Here is a 21,962-nt window from a genome sequence, read left to right as displayed (position 1 = left end):
ATAGAGCAGATTGTTACCTCGAATAAGTATTGTCAACAGAGGTGAACTCAATGTTGACAATGGTTTTTGGAAGGGCAACTTTCTGTGTTATCGCCCTCGCAGCTATGTGTAATTTTTATAAACATCAACAGATATTTGTTTTTATTCTAAATTGAAAGTAAAACCGTAATGGCATGTGTATTATATCCATCTAGTATCTTCATGGATCGTAACATAGAATATCAGTCATGGTATAGGGTAGACTGTCTCAATCGTATTAACCTGATTAAAGATGTTATTATACAAAATGGGAATTTGTGTTATAGTTTTTATTATATATATATATCAGTCTAAAAATTTGCACAACGGTACTGATATAAGATGTTATTATACGAAAATGTTGTTATCAAATCGTGTTGACAAATATTTCGGCTCAACAAATGGCCTTCTTCAAGTGTCACAAGTTATAACAATACTGATACATAATGTATATGGTGTAAAAATCGATCAGTAATAATACAAGTAAGTTTTGGTCGATTGATTTTAATCCAAAATCCTGAATATAATAATATAAACAAAACACTATAAATCAATATACATGACTGTGTATATTAACAATAAAATGAGTGAAAAACAAAACTGTTAGTATTTCTTATTGATGCCGTTTGGATGATGTACATTAAGTTCCTTTATCCAAAAACTTTCCCCAACCTGTCGCTGGGCATCACTCCAGTGAATGTGCTGTTCAATTACTAGAATTTTCATGCGGTTAAAGTCATCAGGTTTGTGACCCGACTGTCTGAAGTGCTGAGAAACTGTGAGAAGTGGCTTCTTAGAGATATTACTCCTTTGGCCATTGAGGCGTTTGTGGAAAGGCTGCTTTGATTCACCAACATATTGGAGGCCACAAACCGAACATTTTAGTATGTAAATAACATTCATACTTTTGCAGGTAATATTGCAAAATATCTTATAGTTATTTTCGGTTGCCTTACTGTGAAATGTTGATGAATGCTGCATCTGTAGGCAGCATTTGTAGCGTTTTTCTTCACGCGAACGACATTCTCTAGAAGTACTTCTATTATCAGACACTTCAGCCCGCACCAGCAGGTTACGCAGACTATTAGGTTGCCTAAAAGCTATCATTGGAGGCTCGGGAAAAATCGTTCCGAAATATTTGTCAACACGATTTAATAACAACATATTCGTATAATAACATCTTATATCAGTACCGTTGTGCAAATTTTTAGACTGATATAATTTTTTCCTTATCTGCATAGTATCGCCTATTCTAGACGATCCGGTAAGTAGTAAATTTGCTGGTTGGTCGTTTTTATAGACTTATATTTACATAAATTGTAAATATGGTCAGTTTTGGTTGATGATGTCACATATGGTCAGTTTTTGGTTGATGCAGACAAATAATTTTGTTATATGAGTCAGTCTGAGATTTTAAAACTACTGAAATTAGTTAACGAATCAAAATTTTGAATTAAAAGAGGACATGCTGGCACTAGAAACTGATGCGAACAAAATTTTGTGTTCCAAGGGGGTGATTAATTATCTTTACCATAACACACGAATATAACAGAAGAGACGTTAAGACATTTCACAAAATCCGATGAGAATAACAAATACAACATTTAATCTATAATTATGACCATATCAATGATAATTCATATGAACACAAACGTGCTGAATACTGGGCTGGTGAAACCCGCGGGGAATAAAAACTCAACCAGCTGCTACACCGACCCAATGGTTGTGAATAAACTCACCATAGACACCAGGATTGAAATTTTGTATTTGCGCAAGATGCGTGTTTCGTTTACAAAAGACTCATCAGTGACGCTCGAATCTAAGGTAATATATTCCTGAGTTAGAAAAACCTTAGTACTTCAAAAATTATAAGTTTTGTAAACAGTTTTTTTATAATTATGACGATATCGATGATAATTTATGTCAACCCAAATGTGCTGACTATTTGGATGGCGATACTGTCGGGGAAGCTGAAGCTCTTCAGATGTTCTTTTTCATAAAAAAAAACTTTTTGTCAACGTTCTAGCTGTTAAGACACTTTACGCTAAGTAAAGTCTGAGTAGCTCCTGAATACCGAATGAGTAGGGAGATGTATATAACATATGCAGGTTAAGTTGGTTTATTGTTGTTAAGATGGGGGAATTTATATTTTAATTATAAAAATTAAAAATGTCTCATTGGTCATAGACTATAGTACTAAGACGACCACAGTTGTCAAATTCGAGGTACAAGTCTAAAAACGTGTATTTGTAAGGCAGAATAAAACAGATGCTCAATGTTAGGAATTTGAAAGAATTAATCATTAATTCAAATATTATTTTAGGTCCTCTTGTCGTGTTAGTTAAGCAGTTCGTTGCATGCGTTCTCCATAGCTGAATTCCTTCATTTACTTTAAACAGTTGGCAGTGACTTGCATGATGAAGGTACCCAAAATAAGCTCTTTGTACATTAATCCTTGTATATATATATCTCTGCTTTCGTTGTGGCATTAAAATAGATTAACATCATATCTTTCTATATTTTAAGTAAATGCACGGAGAGGGTGATAGAGCAGATTTTTACCTCGAATAAATATTGTCAACAGAGGTGAACTCAATGTTGACAATGGTTTTTGGAAGGGCAACTTTCTGTGTTATCGCCCTCGCAGCTATGTGTAATTTTTATAAACATCAACAGATATTTGTTTTTATTTTAAATTGAAAGTAAAACCGTAATGGCATGTGTATTATATCCATCTAGTATCTTCATGGATCGTAACATAGAATATCAGTCATGGTATAGGGTAGACTGTCTCAATCGTATAAACCTATAATAATCTGGACGAGAGTTATGATAATTATTTTGTGATAAACTGCAGAGTGCATATGGAAAACCCATAAACATTATTTTGTTGTAACAGTTGTAGTTATCAAAGGTACAAGGATTATAATTTAGTTCGCCAGACGCGCGTTTCGTCTACATAAGACTCGTCAGTGACGCTCATATCAAAATATTTATAAAGTCAAACAAGTACAAAGTTGAAGAGCATTGAGGATCCAAAATTCCAAAAAAATTGTGCCAGATACGGCTAAGGTAATCTATGCCTGGGATATGAAAATCCTTAGTTTTTCAAAAAATTCAATGTTTTGTAAACAGGAAATTTATAAAAATGACCACATTATTGATATTCATGTCAACACTAAAGTCTTCAAACTTGGTCCTCAATGCTCTTCAACTTCGTACTTTATTTGGGCATTTTAACTTTTTTGGATTCGAGCGTCACTGATGAGTCTTTTGTAGACGAAACGCGCGTCTGGCGTATATACTAAATTTAGTCCTGGTATCTATGATGAGTTTATTTACAACAACTGGGTCGATGCCACTGCTGGTGGAGATTTATTTCCCTAAGGGTATCACAAGCCCAGTAGTCAGCACTTTTTGTGCTGACATGAATTGTCATTGATATGGTAATATTTATAAATTTACTGTTTACAAATTTTTGATTTTTTTTTTAAATACTAAGGCTTTTCTACCTCAGGCATAGATTACCTTAGCTGTATTTGGCAAAACTTTTAGGAATTTTGGTCCTCAATGCTATTCAACTTCGTCCTTTTTTTGGCCTTTTTAACTATTTTGGATTCGAGCGTCACTGATGAGTCTTTTGTCGACGAAACGCGCGTCTGGTGTATATACTAAATTTAGTCCTGGTATTTACTATGAGTTTATTTACAACCACTGGGTCGATGCCACTGCTGGTGGAGATTTATTTCCCCGAGGGTAACACAAGCCCAGTAGTCAGCACTTTTTGTGCTGACATGAATTGTCATTGATATGGTAATATTTATAAATTTGATGTTTACACATTTTTTAATTTTTTAAAATACTAAGGCTTTTCTACCTCAGGCATAGATTACCTTTGCTGTATTTGGCAAAACTTTTAGGAATTTTTTTCCTCAATGCTCTTCAACGTCGTACTTTATTTGGCCTTTTTAACTTTTTTGGATTCGAGCGTCACTGATGAGTCTTTTGTAGACGAAACGCGCATCTGGCGTATATACTAAATGTAGTCGTCCTGGTATCTATGATGAGTTTATTTATTGACTACTGGGCTGGTGATACCCTCGGGGACGAAACGTCCACCAGCAGTGGCATCGACCCAGTGGTGTATATAGTTATCAAAGACTACGATCGCCTGTGCTTGTTTTAATAGCATTTTTTTTCATTCTACATTACAAACAATAATGGTGATTGTGCCTTTGACACATTTCTTTCCAGGGCCTGTTTTATTATTATTCAAAAACGATTATATCTTGAGTTTGTCTACTCGCTGCCTTTTTCTAATCAATCATTCTGACAAGAAAAATCGAAATTTATTATACTAAAGTATTCAGTTCATGTTGTGGTCTTTGATTATTCGCATGTATTTTTGAATCCTCATAGACTGGCAGTCAATCATTGGCTCTTGTTATTTCATCTTGCCAATCATGCAGTTCGTTGCATGTGTTCTCCATGGCTGAATTCCTTCATTTACTTTCAACAGTTGGCAGTGACTTACATGATAAAGGTACCCAAATAAGCTCTTTGTACATTAAGCATTGTATATATCTCTGTGCTTTCGTTGTGGCATTAAAATAGATTAACATCATATCTTTCTATATTTTAAGTAAATGCACTGAGAGGGTTATAGCGCAGATTGTTACCTCGAATAAATATTGTCAACAGAGGTGAAATCAATGTTGACAATGGTTTTTGTGAGGGGCAACTTTCTGGGTTATCGCCATCGCAGCTATGTGTAATTTTTAAACATCAACAGATATTTGCTTTTATTCTAAATTGAAAGTAAAACCGTAACGTCATGTGTATTGTATTTATCTAGTATCTTCATGGATCGTAACATAGAATATCAGTCATGGTATAGGGTAGACTGTCTCAATCGTATTAATCTATCACAATCTGGGCGAGAGTTACGATAATTATTTTGTGATAAACTGCAGAGTACAAATGTAAAACCTATAAACATTATTTTGTTGTAACAGTTGTAAACTACGATCGCCTGTGTTTGTTTTAATAGCAAATTTTTTCACTCTACATTACAAAAAAATATTGTGATTGTGTCATTGACACATTTCTTTCCAGGGCCTGTTTATTAGTATCCAAAAACGATTATATCGCCTTTTTCTAATCAATCATTCTGGAAACAAAACTCGAAATTTATTATACTAAAGTATTCAGTTCATGTTTTGGTCTTTGATTATTCGTATGTATTTTTGAATCCTCATAGACTGGCAGTCCATCATTGGCTCTTGTTATTTCATCTTGCCAATGGTAAACATTTTGAAATATACTCAGTCCACACAACACTACTCCAATAGATAAAATAACGGCGGCTGTGATTGCTGGAGTCGTTCTCATTTTCATCAGTACATAACACATCATTGCTGAAAAGATAGAACATTATTTTAAACCAGAGTGGTCTCGCTTAGAAGCTATATAAACATATAGCTATGATATATTCAGTTCACGTTATAAATAAATAATATGTTGATATTGGGTTGGCCATGTCTTTTCGTGTATTTTGACAGTAAGATGTTTATGTTATGCATTATATCAGTGGTAACGGACATGACTTATAAAGTCCGGTTATAGAATAATTCAGGACGTGTTACACACCATATGAACATATTTAAACTTGTTGCACTTGTAATAGAATTATCATTTATATATTGTCGTTGAGAGCAGTTTCTGCGATTTTTGGTGAATAATTACTGAATACATCGTCGGCATCTGGATTATCCAAATGGCTTAGGAAGGGATATTACCAAATTTATGTATTTACTTATCCATATTTATTGGCTTGATAGCTGACAGTCATGATCGAAGGGGTCAAAAATGTATGTCTATTATTCGTTATATTATAGAACATGTTCGATACTTATCAAGTCTTTAGTTATTTAAATGGGCGTTTTTCAATAAAAACGTATTTTCTTGTCCCAGCCACTTTAAAAAAAATGTGTTTGATCTTTGCAAGTAATTTTTTGTGCAGTCAGTACATTGAATTAGATTTAACATTTTTATTTAAAGGAAAGAAACAGTTTATTTTTTGAGGGATTGATAAGATATTGACTCCTGATTGGTCAAAAACAACCAAAATGGCATGTCCCTAGACCGCTTGTTCAACATTCATACTCTAAAATATCGTAAAAAAATGAAGAAATAAATGTTATTTTTACTTTACATAAGTTCTTTAATAATTCAAAATTATGTTCAGAGCCAACATATTTTAATAAACAGCTTTCAATATAGGATTTTTAATTTCAGAAGGTGTCCCTCACAAAATGTCCACTACGAAACGAAGTCATTAAAATTTGCCAATAAACAGTTTTATAAAATCAATGTCATTTTTGTTTGCAAGAGATATCAACATTAGGGTCTTACAAAAGAACTGATGCTTTTATAACGGCAATTAAATTGTTGGTAAGAAAAATTGAGCACATCAAATGGACCAGAGTGATACCGTATTTTTGTTAATGTCCACTACGAAACGGGTCAAATCTCCTTCAGTATCTGGTTTTAAAATTATGAAAAAAATATCAGTGTACAGCTTAATAAATGCTTTGATGAATACAATCAGTCTTGTTACTATTGCAATATAGGGTATGTAGGGGGGGGATAAAACATGCGAATATGTCCCCTACGAAACAAGTATGGGAGAAAAACGTTTCCTAGGTTGACACTACCACTATCATGCAGTCTTTTTTAAATCTTTTTTCAATTATATTCGTGCAAAACAAATAACAAGGGTTAGTTTCATGTAATTTTTATTATGTTTTTATTAATATATAATAGGGTTGATGTCAACTACGAAACGGTTTTGTCCACTACAAAACGCATCAAAATGTCCACTACGTAACATGAGTTGTACATTCATATGTGAAGTACTGTCTAATCTTTATCGATAAAAATGGTTTTCCAATTCAGAAAAAAATGAGATTTTTCTAGTATTTAAAGTAAACAAACTGGAATGTCTATAGGAAACATTTAAAATTGCAAAAAATATGTGTGTTTAGAAGAACTTTCGTAGGGAACAAAAGTCCCCTATGAAACAGTACACAAATTATCAAAATAATGTCATTTTAAAGAATATTTAAGATTGCACTTTTTGTTTACAAACAGGTCTATAATAGAGGTATTCAAAATAACTCTTGAAATTAAATTTTAGACAAGTTGATTTTCCATTTTTTTTTTTTAGGTCTGAAAGTTACGCTTTTATTGAAAAACGCCCAAATACGTCTAGATGACCGAGTGGTCTAGAGGGCAGGACACAGTGCATGTGTTTTTGTCTCTATATCCCAATAGCATGAGTCTGAATCCCGGCGAAGGAAGAACAAAACTTTTTCCCTCACATTTGCAGAATTAACATTGTTGTGCTGATATTAACAGTTATTATATGTACACATATGTTTCAGGAATGATATTGAACTTACTAATCAGAAAAGCTGGTACGGATATAAAGAATCCTAAAATTGCTAAAAAACGACTACTGGAACAATCTGCTAAGTATTTAGCTGCCCTGAAAGAAGATAGAGAATTTCATTTTCAAAGCCATGTAATAATTTACTATATTAACATTATTTTATTAAAATTTCTCATAAATTAGTTTAGATAATGATTTTTGAAAACATTTTTGGGTGTATTGAAATAAAAACATAATGTATTAAAGACATTTTGCTGTTGTTGTGGACCGTACGTTGTCCGAAGATATCATTCAGCTTACAGGTGAATGTCTTATTTGAATTACAAATGTATAACAACACAATAAGCATTTTAAATATTCGGTTTATTTTCATTGCGTCATCATATTCTATAATTTCGATAAGTGCATTAATTTAAGATTTTACTAAAACATATATATCAAAATTAAGCACACTAACATTAAAAAGTCAAATCACAAAAATACCGAACTCCGAGAAAAATTCAAAACGGAAAGTCCCTCATCAAATGTCAAAATCAAATGAAAAAAAAACATCAAACGAATGGACAACAACTGTCATATTTCTGTCTTGGTACAGACTTTTCTTATGTAGAAAAGGATGGATTGAACCTGGTTTTATAGCTAGCTAAACCTCTCACTTGTATGACAGTCGCAACAAATTTCACTATATTGACAACCATGCGTGAACAAAAAAAAACTTATAATGAATAATACAAAATCATCATTACTATTTTTTATGCAATTATTTTTTATTTGTCAGAAACAAATGCATATTATGAAAAGGCGCTTAATGTCATATGATATAATTGTAAATCTAGAAATCATTTAAACCTAAAAACGCCATTCATGATTACCTTTCCTTCCCATTTTGAACAGTGAGTATTTTAGATGCAAAGAAAAACTGCATACAACAAATCATCATAGAACACATATCAAGCGCGAACACAAACGACGCAAAAGCTGACGTCACTTCCAGGAGATCAGCATATGACTTGGGTGATGATAAAAGTGAAGTGTTTTTAGGATGACCGACATCGTTTTCAGTGATATTGAGTATAACCTGAAGTGTTAAACCACAAAGCACTAAATTGGCAAGACAGATAATTCCCAGACTGTTTATCATTTTATGAATATAGGAAATACTTTGATTATTTTTCAAGTCTTCGATCTCATTATTACTGAATCTATCCTTTGAAATATCGCCACTCCTTTTAGATGCAAAGCTAGGTGGTTCACTCATTTCATCTGTAGCGGTCAATAACAGAGCAGGCAGACGATTACGACTATCATCTCCACTTTTCTCTTCATTCTTTTGTATCACGACCTCGAGGAGGTCTCGATTTCTACGGCTGTCTGATCGAACGATTTCCTCCATGTTAACACTTTGTTTATGATTGGCCAACCATTACATGCCGTTTATCGTCTTACATTTTCTGTGATGATATTTAAACTGTTTCACATCGACTGTACCTCATCTGAAAATAAATTTACAACCATATTAAATTGCAATTTTTCCTTTTTAAACCGATGTATTACTTATCTAATCCATTGTGGGGCCTCGGAGGCATAGTTATCTCAGTAGAGTAACTAAATCACTAGCTTGTTTCGTTGAGGTTTTTAGTTTGGTCATCCATCGTGGCAAAGTCCGTTCTGCTCCGATCTTATTGGACTAGGATAGCAAGTTGTAATGTCAAAGTCTTTTGTGTTATTACCACGTCCGGTCGGTGTGTTTGTTAGATGTTATCTACTTTGTATTGATATCATGAGTGAATATCTGTTCTCGGTAATTGATTGGTCAAAATATGATTATCATGACGTCAAATTTTCTTTCTGTCTTCTAAATATTGTGACGTCACTTAAAAAAGACGACCATATCTGAAGACGTCACATATATAAGAACATTTTTTTCTTAAAATCTTTAGAAAGGAAGGATAGAAATTATTCGAGAGCAGCACTATAGCTTGTGTATTAGGTATTTCCGCTTCCAACAGTTAGCCTTGAAATTAATATATTTATAGAATAACTAATCGAATAATTCAAATAGAGAAAATATTCAACGAATGACCGAACAACACATTAATTCACGAATGCGCATAGCGCATGAGTTAATTATCAGTGTTGTGCGGTCACGTGTTGAATGTTTTTCGATATTTGAATTCTTTAATTAGTTATGGCACCCTCAACGGAGTTGGGGTGACGTATTGTTATTCTACGTTTCTTTTTGTTTTTATTTTTCTTCGACACTATTTCGTCCACTCTGGATCTCGGAATTGAATGATCCCAAGTTGATGGAACTATACCATATTGTTAACCACCATGTGAAGATTTGCTTTTTAGGGTTGGCACTTTTAAGATGGTTACCGTTACCATGGAAACAGGTCCCAAAAGTGAAAAAATCCAGTTTTTGGTTTTGGTGAACTGTTTGCATATGCTTTAACTTGGAATCATTATCCCACTATATACAGGTGTTGGATGATTTTGGCACTCATTGGAACTACTATATTGCCATGGAAACTATACCAAAAATCTCAAAAATCTCATGAAACTTCACAGTAACAATGAGCAACATTAGAAGATGTTACATTTGGAGTTGGAATTTCTAAAATGGTTGTTGTTACCATGGAAACAATGCAAAAAGGTAATCAAATTAAAAAAAATACAAATGCTGCAAACTGGATGAAACTTTTCAGAAATAGTCACTGGCATCAGCAGAGTTCACTTTTGAAGTTGGAATTTTCAAAATGGCCGCCGTAACCATGGAAACAGCAAAAATGTCAAAAATTTCAAAATGCTCCAAACTTAATGAAACTTTACAAAAATGATATTTTGAATGTGGAGATCTCTTTGACTTTGGAATCTTCTTGATTACTGCCGCTCGCCTGGCAATAGGGGAAGGGTGCCATCCGCTATTGCTTTCAATGGCAAATCTAGTTATTCTTTTTATTACATTGGCAAATGGCTTTTTTTTTTAAAGAAATTCATGTAAAACATGTAAGGAACTATATCTTTTTTCAACGCCCTTACAATTTGTTTTGATCCGCCGTTATCGACGTCTTGTCAACGCCTATTGTTGTATGACTTCATAGAGTGAAATAACCACGTTAATTTCACATGTGAAATTATCGGTTTTTATTTAACTGGGAAATCAATGTAATTCATTCAATGTAATAATAGAATTTAACTGTCTCGATTGGAGAAATATCATATCATACGTGTTGCAGTGGTAGAATCTATATATTCTTACATTATTCATATTTATGATATACTGTCAGCTTCATTTATCAAGTGAATATGATTTCCATTTGTTTTTAAATAAAACAATAGTTTGCACGAAGTACACGAATAATGCGAAAATTTAAAAAAAAAAAACTTAAACCTTGGGCTGCGTACACATGTAGTGTTTTCTTTTCTCTTTTGAAGTAAAATATGCCAGAATCAAAAGACTCGCCTTATAAACAATGAAAGGTTCTGATGTATATGTAAGTATCGTTCGTCTAGATTTCCCTAAAACTAGCAAGTTTTAAGAATACACATGTACTTTTAAGATTAGTACATTTGTGACAAGTGTTATCCATTCGTTTAATGTATTTGAGCTTTTGATTTTGCTTTTTAATTAGGGACTTTCCTTTTTCTCGAAGTTCAGTATTTTTGTAATTTCAATTTTTATTACAACCTACCATTATATGCCTCCAGGAAGTCTTCATGCCAACGCTTATAATAAAGTAGGGTAGATAAATTTTAATGGTGATATTCCATTGGCTCTCTTATGTATGGCTTATGCATGATAATTATCTATTTAAAGGTTGCTTTGCTTAAGTGATGACATACTCCGTATTTAAAAGTACTATATAAATGCTGAATAATTCAGGATTTTCCAACAAATTAAAATATTTATATACTATCTTGTTATTATTTTTATTGTTAAACTATACTATTATATCTACTTGTTATGCCCCTCCCCCTGGTGCTAGTACTGCTCAGATAAGGGCATATTTTGAAATCATTTTTATTTCATCGACTCATTTTGATATCAATAACAGTCTATGGGATTCCGAATGAGTTTAGTAGAGACGATCGTTTTAACTAAATAATATATAAGAATAAAAATGTATTAATAAAACAGTCACTGGCTGCCGAAATTCTTAAAATAAGAGAGACATGTGAATCAATTAGTAGACTTCTATTAGACTAACTTCAGTGAGAATTCAATGCGCCTTTTTCTTTCGCTAAAAGAACAAAACTGTAATAAAAAAACACAAAGAGTTCCCTTAAATAGCAATGTTGTAACCTTGACGTCTACTATCCAACATCACAAGGATCTTTTTGGGGCTGTCACGTTCTGATGGAATACAGATGTACTTCGTGGTAGAGAAATGGGAGTAGTGGTAACAGTATTATTGATTTTCACTTATTATATGAAACACAATTGTTTTTATTAGTTCCAATAAAATCATGTTTAAAATAAAATATGTTGTAGAACCATCTCGTCATTGTGCTATGGTCAATTTGTGTATTCTTGTCTTTCATTTTGCCAATATGCTTTTATTATATTGATTCAATATGTGACATGAAATGTAAAACAGATTTTTAATCCCAAACTACGTTTCAAGAAGTCTATATGTGTTTTTGTGTTTTTTGTTACATTGTTTTTATAGTGTCTGTAAGATTATAACACAATGCTGACTCCTGTACCCCAAACTTTTACATTTTTACCTATCATTTTTTTTTACACATAGTTGTCAATATAATAGAAATTTATGAATGTCATACAAGTGAGAGGTTTAGCTAGCTATAAAACCAGGTGTTCAATCTACCATTATCTACAGATTCAGTTATTATATTGATTTTCAATCTGTGACATGAAATGTCAAACAGATTTTACATCCCAAACTACTTTTCAGGAAGAAATACGAAAATATTAAATGAAATGGATTAGCTGTATGAAACATGTGGGAGGTCAATAAAATGAAAGTCAGTTGTAAAACCATTTTAAATATGAATTGTGCTAAATATTTCTTGCATAAAATACAAGGGCTGACTGGGGTAAAGAAACGGGCAAGGTTATCTCTGGACTTCTCCCTTCCGACTTCAAAACATCCTAATGTGGGGAAGGGGGGGGGGAGTTCCGATTGGTTTTTTGAAATTTATGCATACGCAGCCAACTTCGGTACAAATTGGGATGTTCAGTTAAATCCGATACCCTGTGTAGAACGAATGTCATCGGATGTTCTGTATTGAGTGTCATGCGCTCTGCACGTCAAAAAATACTCGAATGGTATTTTTTTTTTTCAAGCATGGTAGTAATGTGTTATTATAATACTTCCAAGAGTGAAGGAAGATATTTCTACAATGCGGATGTGGACACTTCAATTTGAAATTTAAAACAATTTCTTTTTTGTTATAATTAAGATATCCAAAATATGATTATGATTTCGAGGTTTACATGGAACTTGAAATGGTGTCCTTTGGACAAGGCGTTAATGTTATATCAAAATGTCGTAAAATATTCATAGCCCTTGTAATTTAATGAAAAATACTCTCTCGTATTCAATTCTAAGATTCTTTTTGAGAATTTCTATGAAACTTTTATCTTACTTTGAATACACCCCAAATGTGACTGGGAATAGAAATATGGTCACAATTGGTTTTCGTCCGATCGGCATACAATAAAACCATTTCTAAAGTTGGGTGTTCGTTTGGATGTGTAGGATGTACAAGTACGCAGCCACGTCCGGTATGAACGGAGACGTTTAAGTCGATGTCTCGAGTAACGATAGTATCACGCTTTCTGCATGATAAGAACTATTGCAATAACTCTTTGAGCGATCCGTATGTAGCCTGTTGCATGAGAAGTTTTCTGTCCCTATCCAATATTATACTCTAATTTCCTGTGACAGTCCATAATTCCCAGACTGACTCTATTACGAGACCTAGTACTTATGATTGTGTTTAGAGATAGTTTGTTTTAGCTCTTCCTGAACAATAATGAAATATTTGCCACTGGGCTTCAAGTAACCAACAATCAATCATTAGTGTGTACACAGATAATATTATTGACACTTCATACTTAGACGTGTAATGGTATATATTTGTTCAGTTTCAGTGGTTTCAATCGTTTTGGTCCTTAAATAGTTCTTATTTGTTGGGATCTTTTTTACTTTAAGTGTTTTGAGATATTTTTTCAGTGACACTACAGTATAGTCATAGTAATGGTAATATTTGAACCTTCTTTTTAAATAAGTGTAAATAAGCATGATTTTTGTAAATCAGAATAACAATTGTAAGGCTCATAGTCATGTCACATTGTATCTTTATCAACAAAAATGAAGCATGATAATTTGTTTCAGATATATATGAGAAATTGCCTTGATTCCTCATCCAAACTTTGTCTTTAAGGAAAGCTGAGGAATATAAAAATTGTAATAATTTCACACAAAGCGTCAATTAAAATCATATATAATCAGACTAAGAAACATCCCAAAAGAACTACAAAGTTGTGAAAGATATGTAAATTATAAAGTATACTTGATAATCAATATCATGTCTTTCTTTTTGTGTGATATCCTTTGATTTACTTTTCTAAAAGACAATATTCCGTAATTCCAAGTTCTGGATCCAAATACAAATTAAAACCCATTGTTTGCTGTTGCCCCACCCGGGCTTGGTGAACATATTGGGGTCTTTTTTAACATTCTTTAAAGAGTTGTCTCATTGACACTCATGCCACATATTCTAATAATATTTAAAACTGAGGGCGGTATACCTTCACCAGCTGGGCTCGCGACACTCATACACGTGAAATGTAGTAAATATATGTATCCACTTTGCATGTGTCTATTTAGGGAGCTATATTATTACATGTCTAGATGTTAGACGAAATGTTTATTAATGTATGTAATAACAATGATAATTGTAATGATTTTATGGTTCTCATCCTGCCTGGAACTGAATGTATTTGATTTTTATAGAATGAAGATAATAACACCTATCTGAACTTTTTTAATGTTTCATTTTATTATATAAAAAAATGTTTTTCTGTTACAAATCATGATGTATTGTTCTATGTATACATGTTATGCTGCCCATCAAGGGCCCTTGATTGGAATAATAAAATATTCTTATTCTTAATATTTCGTTTATATTAGTAATATAAATGTCCGTTTGTTGTACTTATGCAAGTATTCATTTTATTAGTTATTGCTTGACCCTTATGTATGTAATTTTGTAATAAAGATAAAATTATGTAATATTCAAATCATTTACATTCACGAATAGATTGAAACAAAATGACTCAGGCGTACAAATATCTGAGGATTGTAAAAAAAATAAAAGTTCAAAACATAAAAGAAATAGCACGAAAATGTAACGTTGCTATACCATGTATACATTCTGAAAATAACCGGAAATCCATCATAAATTTTGAGAAAACCAAGCTATTTCAAATTGAGCATGTTACATTTGTAGTTCTTAAACGTGAATCTTCGACATTTCCATGATTTCAACATCACCGAAAATAAATGTCACCCAAACTCTTTTAACCATATACGAATAGTTTTGGATAGATCTTGATTAAAAGATAACAATAACAGTGTAAAATAGATATAGAATTTAATACATAAATAATTTGTAAATTGTCATTTACCTGTAAAATGCCTCAGTTGATAACACCGCCATGTACAATCGATGGTGTTATAAGTGGTCGATAGTGCATGGTTTACTTGTTAATTTTTATCATAAACTAAAGGCAAAATATTCAACCACAAAGCATAATACGCTTACATTTTCTGCCATTAACTGAATTTTTATAACCATGTCTAACTTTTGTACAACTAAATACTATAAATTAAAGAAAAACGTGTGGTACTTACTGTGTATTAATTCCTGTTCGGACGGCACTGCTCACAGAAGTCGTTTGTTTCTGAACAGTTCATCCAAATTAATCGTACAAAATTTTCTTAATTGTTTGAAAACTATATTTAAAAATCAACATTAAAACACCTGTTAATTATGTAACGTATCACCACAAAAATGTCTGATATAGTTGACACATACCGCGTGCACCTTAATACCTAGTTATTATTATATTGTATTTTCAGTGAACATAAATCGATTTCTAAATGTGAATAGTGTGCAACAATTATTATCTTGGTTTCAGGGTGATATTACCTTTAGCGTCTTAAATGATTCTTTTAATACTTGTTCAAGCGCAACGAATGTGCATTCATATCAAAAGATGTCATCTGTGTCTGTACAAATTTTATTATCGCATCTCTATTGATAAATATTTTATTTAAAACTTGTTTATTACATAGTATAATATTTTGCATTAGTTATTCATTCTATCGTTTCATATTGTATAACATTCTGTAATTTCATGCGATGTTCTCAGATTAATTAACGAGCAGGGTATTATATAATTTCAATTCAAAATCTGAAAATGTACATTCTTTTTAATTCGTGCACATTTCGTGGGATGACAGAAAACGTTATAAGTCATCCTGGAGCATAGAAAACATGGAAACAGGCGTGATAGCAAGTTTCTAAAACGGAAGTCCTTGTAGCTGAAGTAGACATTTTCTTAATACTTTAATCCCTCATGTTGATAGAGAATATACTATTTTAAACTAAAACTTGATTTCGATAGTAGTTACCGATATACCTTTCAAACATCAGCTGTCTGTCAACTGATGACGTTGGGGTTATCAAGGACTTTTCACACAAGTAAAAGTATCAATAGCATCAAGACACGCATGTGATTGCATTAATCTTTTTGCATGTTTTACGAATGAAGAAATTGTGTTTAGCTCCCGCACTATATGTTAAAATCGTATTTAAATCACCACACATTTTGATAAACAAAAAAAAAATCCCACTTTGCTCTTCTTATAAATACAAAATCCAAAAAAAAAAAAAAAACAAACAAAACCCAAAAAAAATCAATGACTCAAATGAACAAATAATTATCTCCCTCACTATATGTTAAATAAGAAATTTAAATCCCTACAAATTTTGATTTAGAAAAAAACAAAATAATATCCAAAATACGAAATAGAAAATAACAAATAAGATTTGAAATGTCTTTAAACGTTTAACATGATAAAAATGTCAATGTTTATATGTTGTCTTTATGTCCAAAGTGTACTAGTGGTAGTGTTACCACAGGGATTGGATATGCGTCTAGTGCAGGGAAGTCGAAGACTCTACTCTGCCACTGGCTAGCCTACTTGTAGGTGAAACAGAAAGCCGAGCGCGTCAGTCTCTCTTGCCAGTACAAAGCCTCTACCAGTCTAAGACCTCTTCAGTGCCTCCCAGCGACAGCACACGGTAACTAGGATCTTGTATCCTAGGTTAAACTGTAGAAGATCTTGGAGTAGCAAGGACCCTAAAGATGCAGTGTGAAGGCCCACCAGTGTGTTGATATGCCCTAGCACTCATCAACCTTGCCCCAGCTATGGGTAAATAGTCAGCCAGATAGGGGTTGTAAGCCAGGTAAAGCAACCTGTCTAGGAGAGAGAACTCTAAACAAACTGGGTAGATCACCACTCACCAGCCCAGCAAGGCAATTGATCTAGAGGACGGGAACCTCAACGACAAAATCTCTGGTCCTCCAAGTTGGGGGTTAAGCATGAGGCTAATAACCTCATCTTATAAAACAACAACTTATTACAGAAATCAACACAAGAAATCAACAAACAGCAGGTATCCATGAGATGACGGGCTGCAAGGCAGCAATATGATTGTACAAGGAGAAAGCCCAACTCGGGAGACCTTAGACAGGAACCAGAATCTCATGGATCCCAAAAGGACCATTAAGATCGGCGCGTGGAATGTAAGAACTATGTTCCAGGTCTCAAAAACTGCGCAAGTTATAAGAGAGATGGAAAGGTACCAACTAGGAATATTAGGCATCAGTGAAAGCAGGTGGACAGAGTCAGGAAAAAGAGCCACACAGGGTCATACCATCATATACTCCGGCAGAAATGACAACCAACATACAGAAGGAGTGGCAATCATTATGAATAAGGAATGTACAAAGAGCTTGATTGAATGGGAACCTATAAATGAGCGATTGATCAGAGCTCGCTTTAATTCCAGCTATGCCAAGACAATAATAATTCAGTGCTACTCGCCTACAAACGATGCAGAAGAAGAAATCAAAGACGCTTATTATGAAGCTCTTCAGGCTCAGATTAGCAAACCACCACTACATAATGTCCTTCTTATTATAGGAGACCACAATGCGAAGGTTGGGAAACTTAATACAGAACATGAAAGAGCTATGGGAAAAGGAGGTCGTGGTGTGATGAATGAAAATGGAGAGAGACTGGCAAGTATGTGTTCTACTAATGGATTAGTAATTGGAGGAACCCTATTTAAGTATTAAGACATACACAAAATCACGTGGAATTCTCCAAACAACAGGGACAAAAATCAGATTGACCACATCATCAGAAATGGAAAATGGAGGCGATCTTTGCTGGATACCCGAGCATATAGAGGAGCAGATGTGAACAGCGACCATCATTTAGTTATAGCTAAACTCCAACTAAAGCTGAAAAAGGTAACAGATAATAACAAACCTGGGAGAAAGATCCTCAATGTCAATCGTCTGAAAGAACCTGAAATCAAACAAAAGTTTGTCATTGAACTCAGAAACAGATTTCGAGTATTAGAAGATCTTGATCAAACTGAAGACAATTCTATAGAAAAGAAAAGGGAAAACATCAAAGAGGTAAATCAAAACACAAGTGAAAAGATCATTGGGTTCCGTAAGAGCAGTAGTAAGCAATGGTTAACATCAGACACATGGAAAGCAGTCGATGAAAGAGCAAAACTTAAAGAAAAAGTCCTCAGCACTAGGTCATCAAGGTTAAAAGAACAAACACAGAAAAAATATATAGAGAAAGATAAAGAGGTGAAGAAAAGAGCTAGAAAAGATAAAATGAACCATCTGGAAGAACGAGCTGAAGAAGCAGAAAAGGCTGCTGCAAGAGGTGACTTAAGTACAGTCTACAAGATCACAAAAGAATTGTGTGAACAATGTAAACAACCTCCTCCAGTAAAAGACAAAAATGGAAAAATCATCACAACTGAAAGGGAACAAGCTGCACGTTGGGTAGAACACTTTAAGGCTGTTTTGAATAGACCAGAGCCAATAAACGAATTCCAGGAAGCACCCCAACTTGAAGAATTAGATATTAACACTGACCCACCATCTAAAGAAGAAATAACAAAGGCAATTAAATCCATGAAATCAGGAAAGGCAGCAGGCATAGATGGACTTCAAGCTGAACTACTGAAAGCTGACATCAATACAGCAACAGCCATACTACATGATCTTTTCAAAGACATATGGGAAGAAAATAAAATCCCTGAAGACTGGGTAAAAGGTCTTATCATTAAACTAACAAAGAAAGGTGATCTTGGGAATTGTGACAACTGGAGAGGGATAACATTACTCTCAATCCCAAGTAAAGTGTTTTGCAGAATACTGTTAAACAGAATAGACTCCATACTGGATGACAGGTTAAGACAGGAACAAGCTGGGTTTAGAAAAGGGAAAGAATGCATTGATCAGATATTTGCGCTAAAGAACATCATTGAGCAGTGTATAGAATGGAAGACACCTCTATATATCAACTTTATCGATTTCAAGAAGGCATTCGACAGTTTACACAGAGAGACTCTTTGGACAATTCTTATATCATACGGAGTACCACAAAAGATCGTCACAATGATAAAATGCTTTTATACCAACTTTGAATGTGCTGTGATACTCAACAACAAGGAAACTGACTGGTTTGAAGTACAATCTGGAGTACGACAGGGCTGCATCATCTCACCCATCTTATTCCTGGTTGCCATTGACTGGGTGATGCGGAAGACCACCAGTGACAAGAAAAGAGGCATCACATGGTCCATGTTTACAACCCTAGAGGACCTTGACTTTGCTGATGATATAGCACTCCTTTCATCAAAACAAGATCATATGTAAGAAAAGACAGATCGGCTCAGCCATTTTGCAAGCCAAATTGGACTGGAATTGAACGCAAAAAAGACTCAAGAAATGCGACTCAACACAACATCAAACTTACGACTAGAATCTATTGGGTACAGAAATCCAACAAGTAGATAAATTTACCTATCTAGGAACTGTCGTTAGTACAGAAGATCCAACCAAAAAGATATTAAAAGTAGGCTAGCCAAGGCAAGATCTGCATTTCAAAGACTACGACCCATTTGGAAGTCCAGCCAATACAACATAAAAACAAAGATCAGGCTATATAACAGTAATGTTAAATCTGTCCTTCTGTATGGAAGTGAATGCTGGAGAGTAACAAAAACAGATATGAGATCACTCTCAAGTTTCTACCACAATTGTCTGAGGCGAATTTGTAAAATCTTTTGGCCAAACCGTATCTCAAATGACCATCTCCTCGAAACGACCAAGTCCACGTGTATCCTCAAAGAAATACAACAGAGGCGCTTCAGATGGCTGGGGCATGTTCTCAGGATGCCTGTATCCAACATAACCAGGACAGCTCTTAGATGGACACCCCAGGGGAAGAGACCAAGAGGAAGACCCAAAACCACCTGGCGTCGAACAATTGAGGCAGAACTAAAGGAGCTTGACATGACCTGGGAGAAGCCGAAATAAAGGCTAAAGACAGATCTGGATGGAGAAATCTTGTGGCGACATTATGCTCAACCAGGAGCGAAGAGGATAGGTAGGTAGGTAGGTTTATGTCCAAAGGCTCTCGTTGTCACACCATCATTTAAAATCTATCTTTTATCATCAAAAGGCACTAATGATTTTTTATTAATAGTTTTAGTATATAAAACATGGCTCTCGCTTTTTATTATATTCATTTCAGAACGTGTAACAGTTTTATCGAAAAGGCAATTTTTATACATTTCATGTTTAAGTTTTCTGGATGCAGTTTTTGTGACTCCTTTTGCAGTATCCTCTTTTTCGCCCTCAAAATAAAAATGAATACATTTCCGATCTCAGTCCAACAAATTCACTAATTGGGGTTCCACTTGTTTCATCCTTGAATTTGCCTATTACTTTTTTTTATTTTCGGTGTCATGTTAAAAATGTTCTGGTGGATAATCACTCGTATCGTACATATCTTGATATTGATGCATATCTTCATACACATCTTCCGTTTCAACGTGATATAAAAAGCTATCAGTATCAGTAAAACTCACACGAAATTTATCACCATAGATTTCATACGGTTATAATGGAAATTGTACATCAAAAACTTGGATAAGTCTAAAATGCAAAACCCTACATATATTGGCTGTTTCATCAAAACATTCACACTTTTTTTCTCCACTGCCACCAACACCAAATGTTCGTTAAATATTTGACAAGGTGCGTAGGATGGTTTAGCTGTTTCTTTATTAAATTTCTCTTCCGTGTGACAAAGTTTCACATCTTAATGCTTGCGTGTATTGAGGAGAGTCCGACCAAAAATTGAATTATTTAACAGCTTATATAAACATTTCTCAAATTCATTCTTTGCATTTTTCCTTTTTTAGGTGTTAAAGTCTATGTGATTCTTCAACCAGGGGCTTTGTTTAAACTTGATTACTCTGTGTATCTTTTTGATCTTCATTCCTAACTCTACGTATAGTTGTAAGTTTCTATAATGCACTATGTATTTTTCCTTGTCGTATAGGTTACGAAAGAGTTTTTCAATCTTTGTTAAACATTGTTTTCCAGTTAAATTGTGCAGTAATTCCTTTGAATATGGAGATACATGTTCTACTTGAATATGTTTTCTTTCTGGAGCTAAGGGGGAAATGTATCCGTCTGAACTGTCAGCTTTTACTTTTGTGATATCTAATTTTATTTTCTCCTCCTCGGTTAGCCAGTTGAAATGACCATACGGAAGACATTGAGACATGCTCCAACCATATAAATTGTTTGCGTCTAAATATGATAAATAAGAAGTAGGTTTAGTTGGTTCATACGTATCGAATAATAGATATAGGAAGATGTGGTGTGAGTGCCAATGAGACAACTCTCCATCCAAATAACAATTTTAAAAAAGTAAACCATTATAGGTCAATGTACGGCCTTCAACACGGAGCCATGGCTCACACCGAACAACAAGCTATAAAGGGTCCCAAAATTACTAGTGTAAAACCATTCAAACGGGAAAAACCAACGGTCTAATCTATATAAAATAAAAAAACGAGAAACGAGAAAGATGTATAAATTACACAAACAAACGACAAAACTACTACATACATCAGATTCCTGACTTAGGACAGGTGCAAACATTTGCAGCGGGATTAAACGTTGTAATTGATCCAAACCTCCCTTTTTCTGAAACAATAGCATAACATCACAACATAGAAAAACACACGGTAAAATATCAATTGGCAGGCTTATTGATTGTTTACTTTAGCATATCGATGAAAAATACTAGATACACCGCCTCGTATTCCCTTCTCTACA

General features: G+C 33.8%; 3 protein-coding genes across 3 annotated transcripts in view; 2 read left to right on the top strand and 1 right to left on the bottom strand.

Moving 5' to 3' along the window:
• Positions 1-7,385, top strand: part of LOC143071311 (procollagen C-endopeptidase enhancer 2-like) — a 30,239-nt gene extending 22,854 nt beyond the window's left edge. The window contains exon 9 of the mRNA XM_076245549.1: positions 7,247-7,385. Within this exon, the coding sequence (XP_076101664.1) occupies positions 7,247-7,308 (62 nt within the window). The 3' untranslated portion in view covers positions 7,309-7,385. The remainder of the gene's footprint in view (positions 1-7,246) is intronic.
• On the bottom strand, positions 4,346-9,008 carry LOC143071312 (uncharacterized). The gene is made up of 3 exons (XM_076245550.1): positions 8,344-9,008; positions 7,482-7,567; positions 4,346-5,435 (listed from the first exon to the last, which is right to left on the bottom strand). The coding sequence occupies exons 1-3, from the start codon at positions 8,862-8,864 to the stop codon at positions 5,212-5,214; spliced, it is 831 nt and encodes a 276-aa protein (XP_076101665.1). The 5' UTR covers positions 8,865-9,008; the 3' UTR covers positions 4,346-5,211.
• An 8,794-nt stretch (positions 9,009-17,802) lies between these two features.
• Positions 17,803-19,484, top strand: LOC143070963 (uncharacterized). The gene is made up of 3 exons (XM_076245063.1): positions 17,803-17,820; positions 18,042-18,872; positions 19,278-19,484. The coding sequence occupies exons 1-3, from the start codon at positions 17,803-17,805 to the stop codon at positions 19,482-19,484; spliced, it is 1,056 nt and encodes a 351-aa protein (XP_076101178.1).
• Positions 19,485-21,962: the final 2,478 nt, after the last annotated feature.

The sequence above is a fragment of the Mytilus galloprovincialis genome, chromosome 4, assembly GCF_965363235.1.
Source record: "Mytilus galloprovincialis chromosome 4, xbMytGall1.hap1.1, whole genome shotgun sequence".
NCBI classification, from domain to species: Eukaryota; Metazoa; Mollusca; class Bivalvia; order Mytilida; family Mytilidae; genus Mytilus; species Mytilus galloprovincialis.
The sequence above is the reverse complement of the archived record's forward strand: the minus strand, read 5'-3'. Positions and strand labels throughout refer to the sequence as shown.

What these genes read in the sequence shown, in the direction of transcription:
- LOC143070963 (XM_076245063.1), top strand. An exon ending in ATAAAATCCCTGAAGACTGG is followed by an intron (nt 18,873 to 19,277) that starts GTAAAAGGTCTT and finishes CTCAACAACAAG; the next exon opens with GAAACTGACTGGTTTGAAGT.
- LOC143071312 (XM_076245550.1), bottom strand. Translation starts at nt 8,864, where the DNA reads ATGGAGGAAATCGTTCGATCAGACAGCCGTAGAAATCGAGACCTCCTC. An exon ending in GTTCAAAATGGGAAGGAAAG is followed by an intron (nt 7,568 to 8,343) that starts GTAATCATGAAT and finishes ATCTTCTTTCAG; the next exon opens with GGCAGCTAAATACTTAGCAG. An exon ending in CGTACCAGCTTTTCTGATTA is followed by an intron (nt 5,436 to 7,481) that starts GTAAGTTCAATA and finishes CTATCTTTTCAG; the next exon opens with CAATGATGTGTTATGTACTG.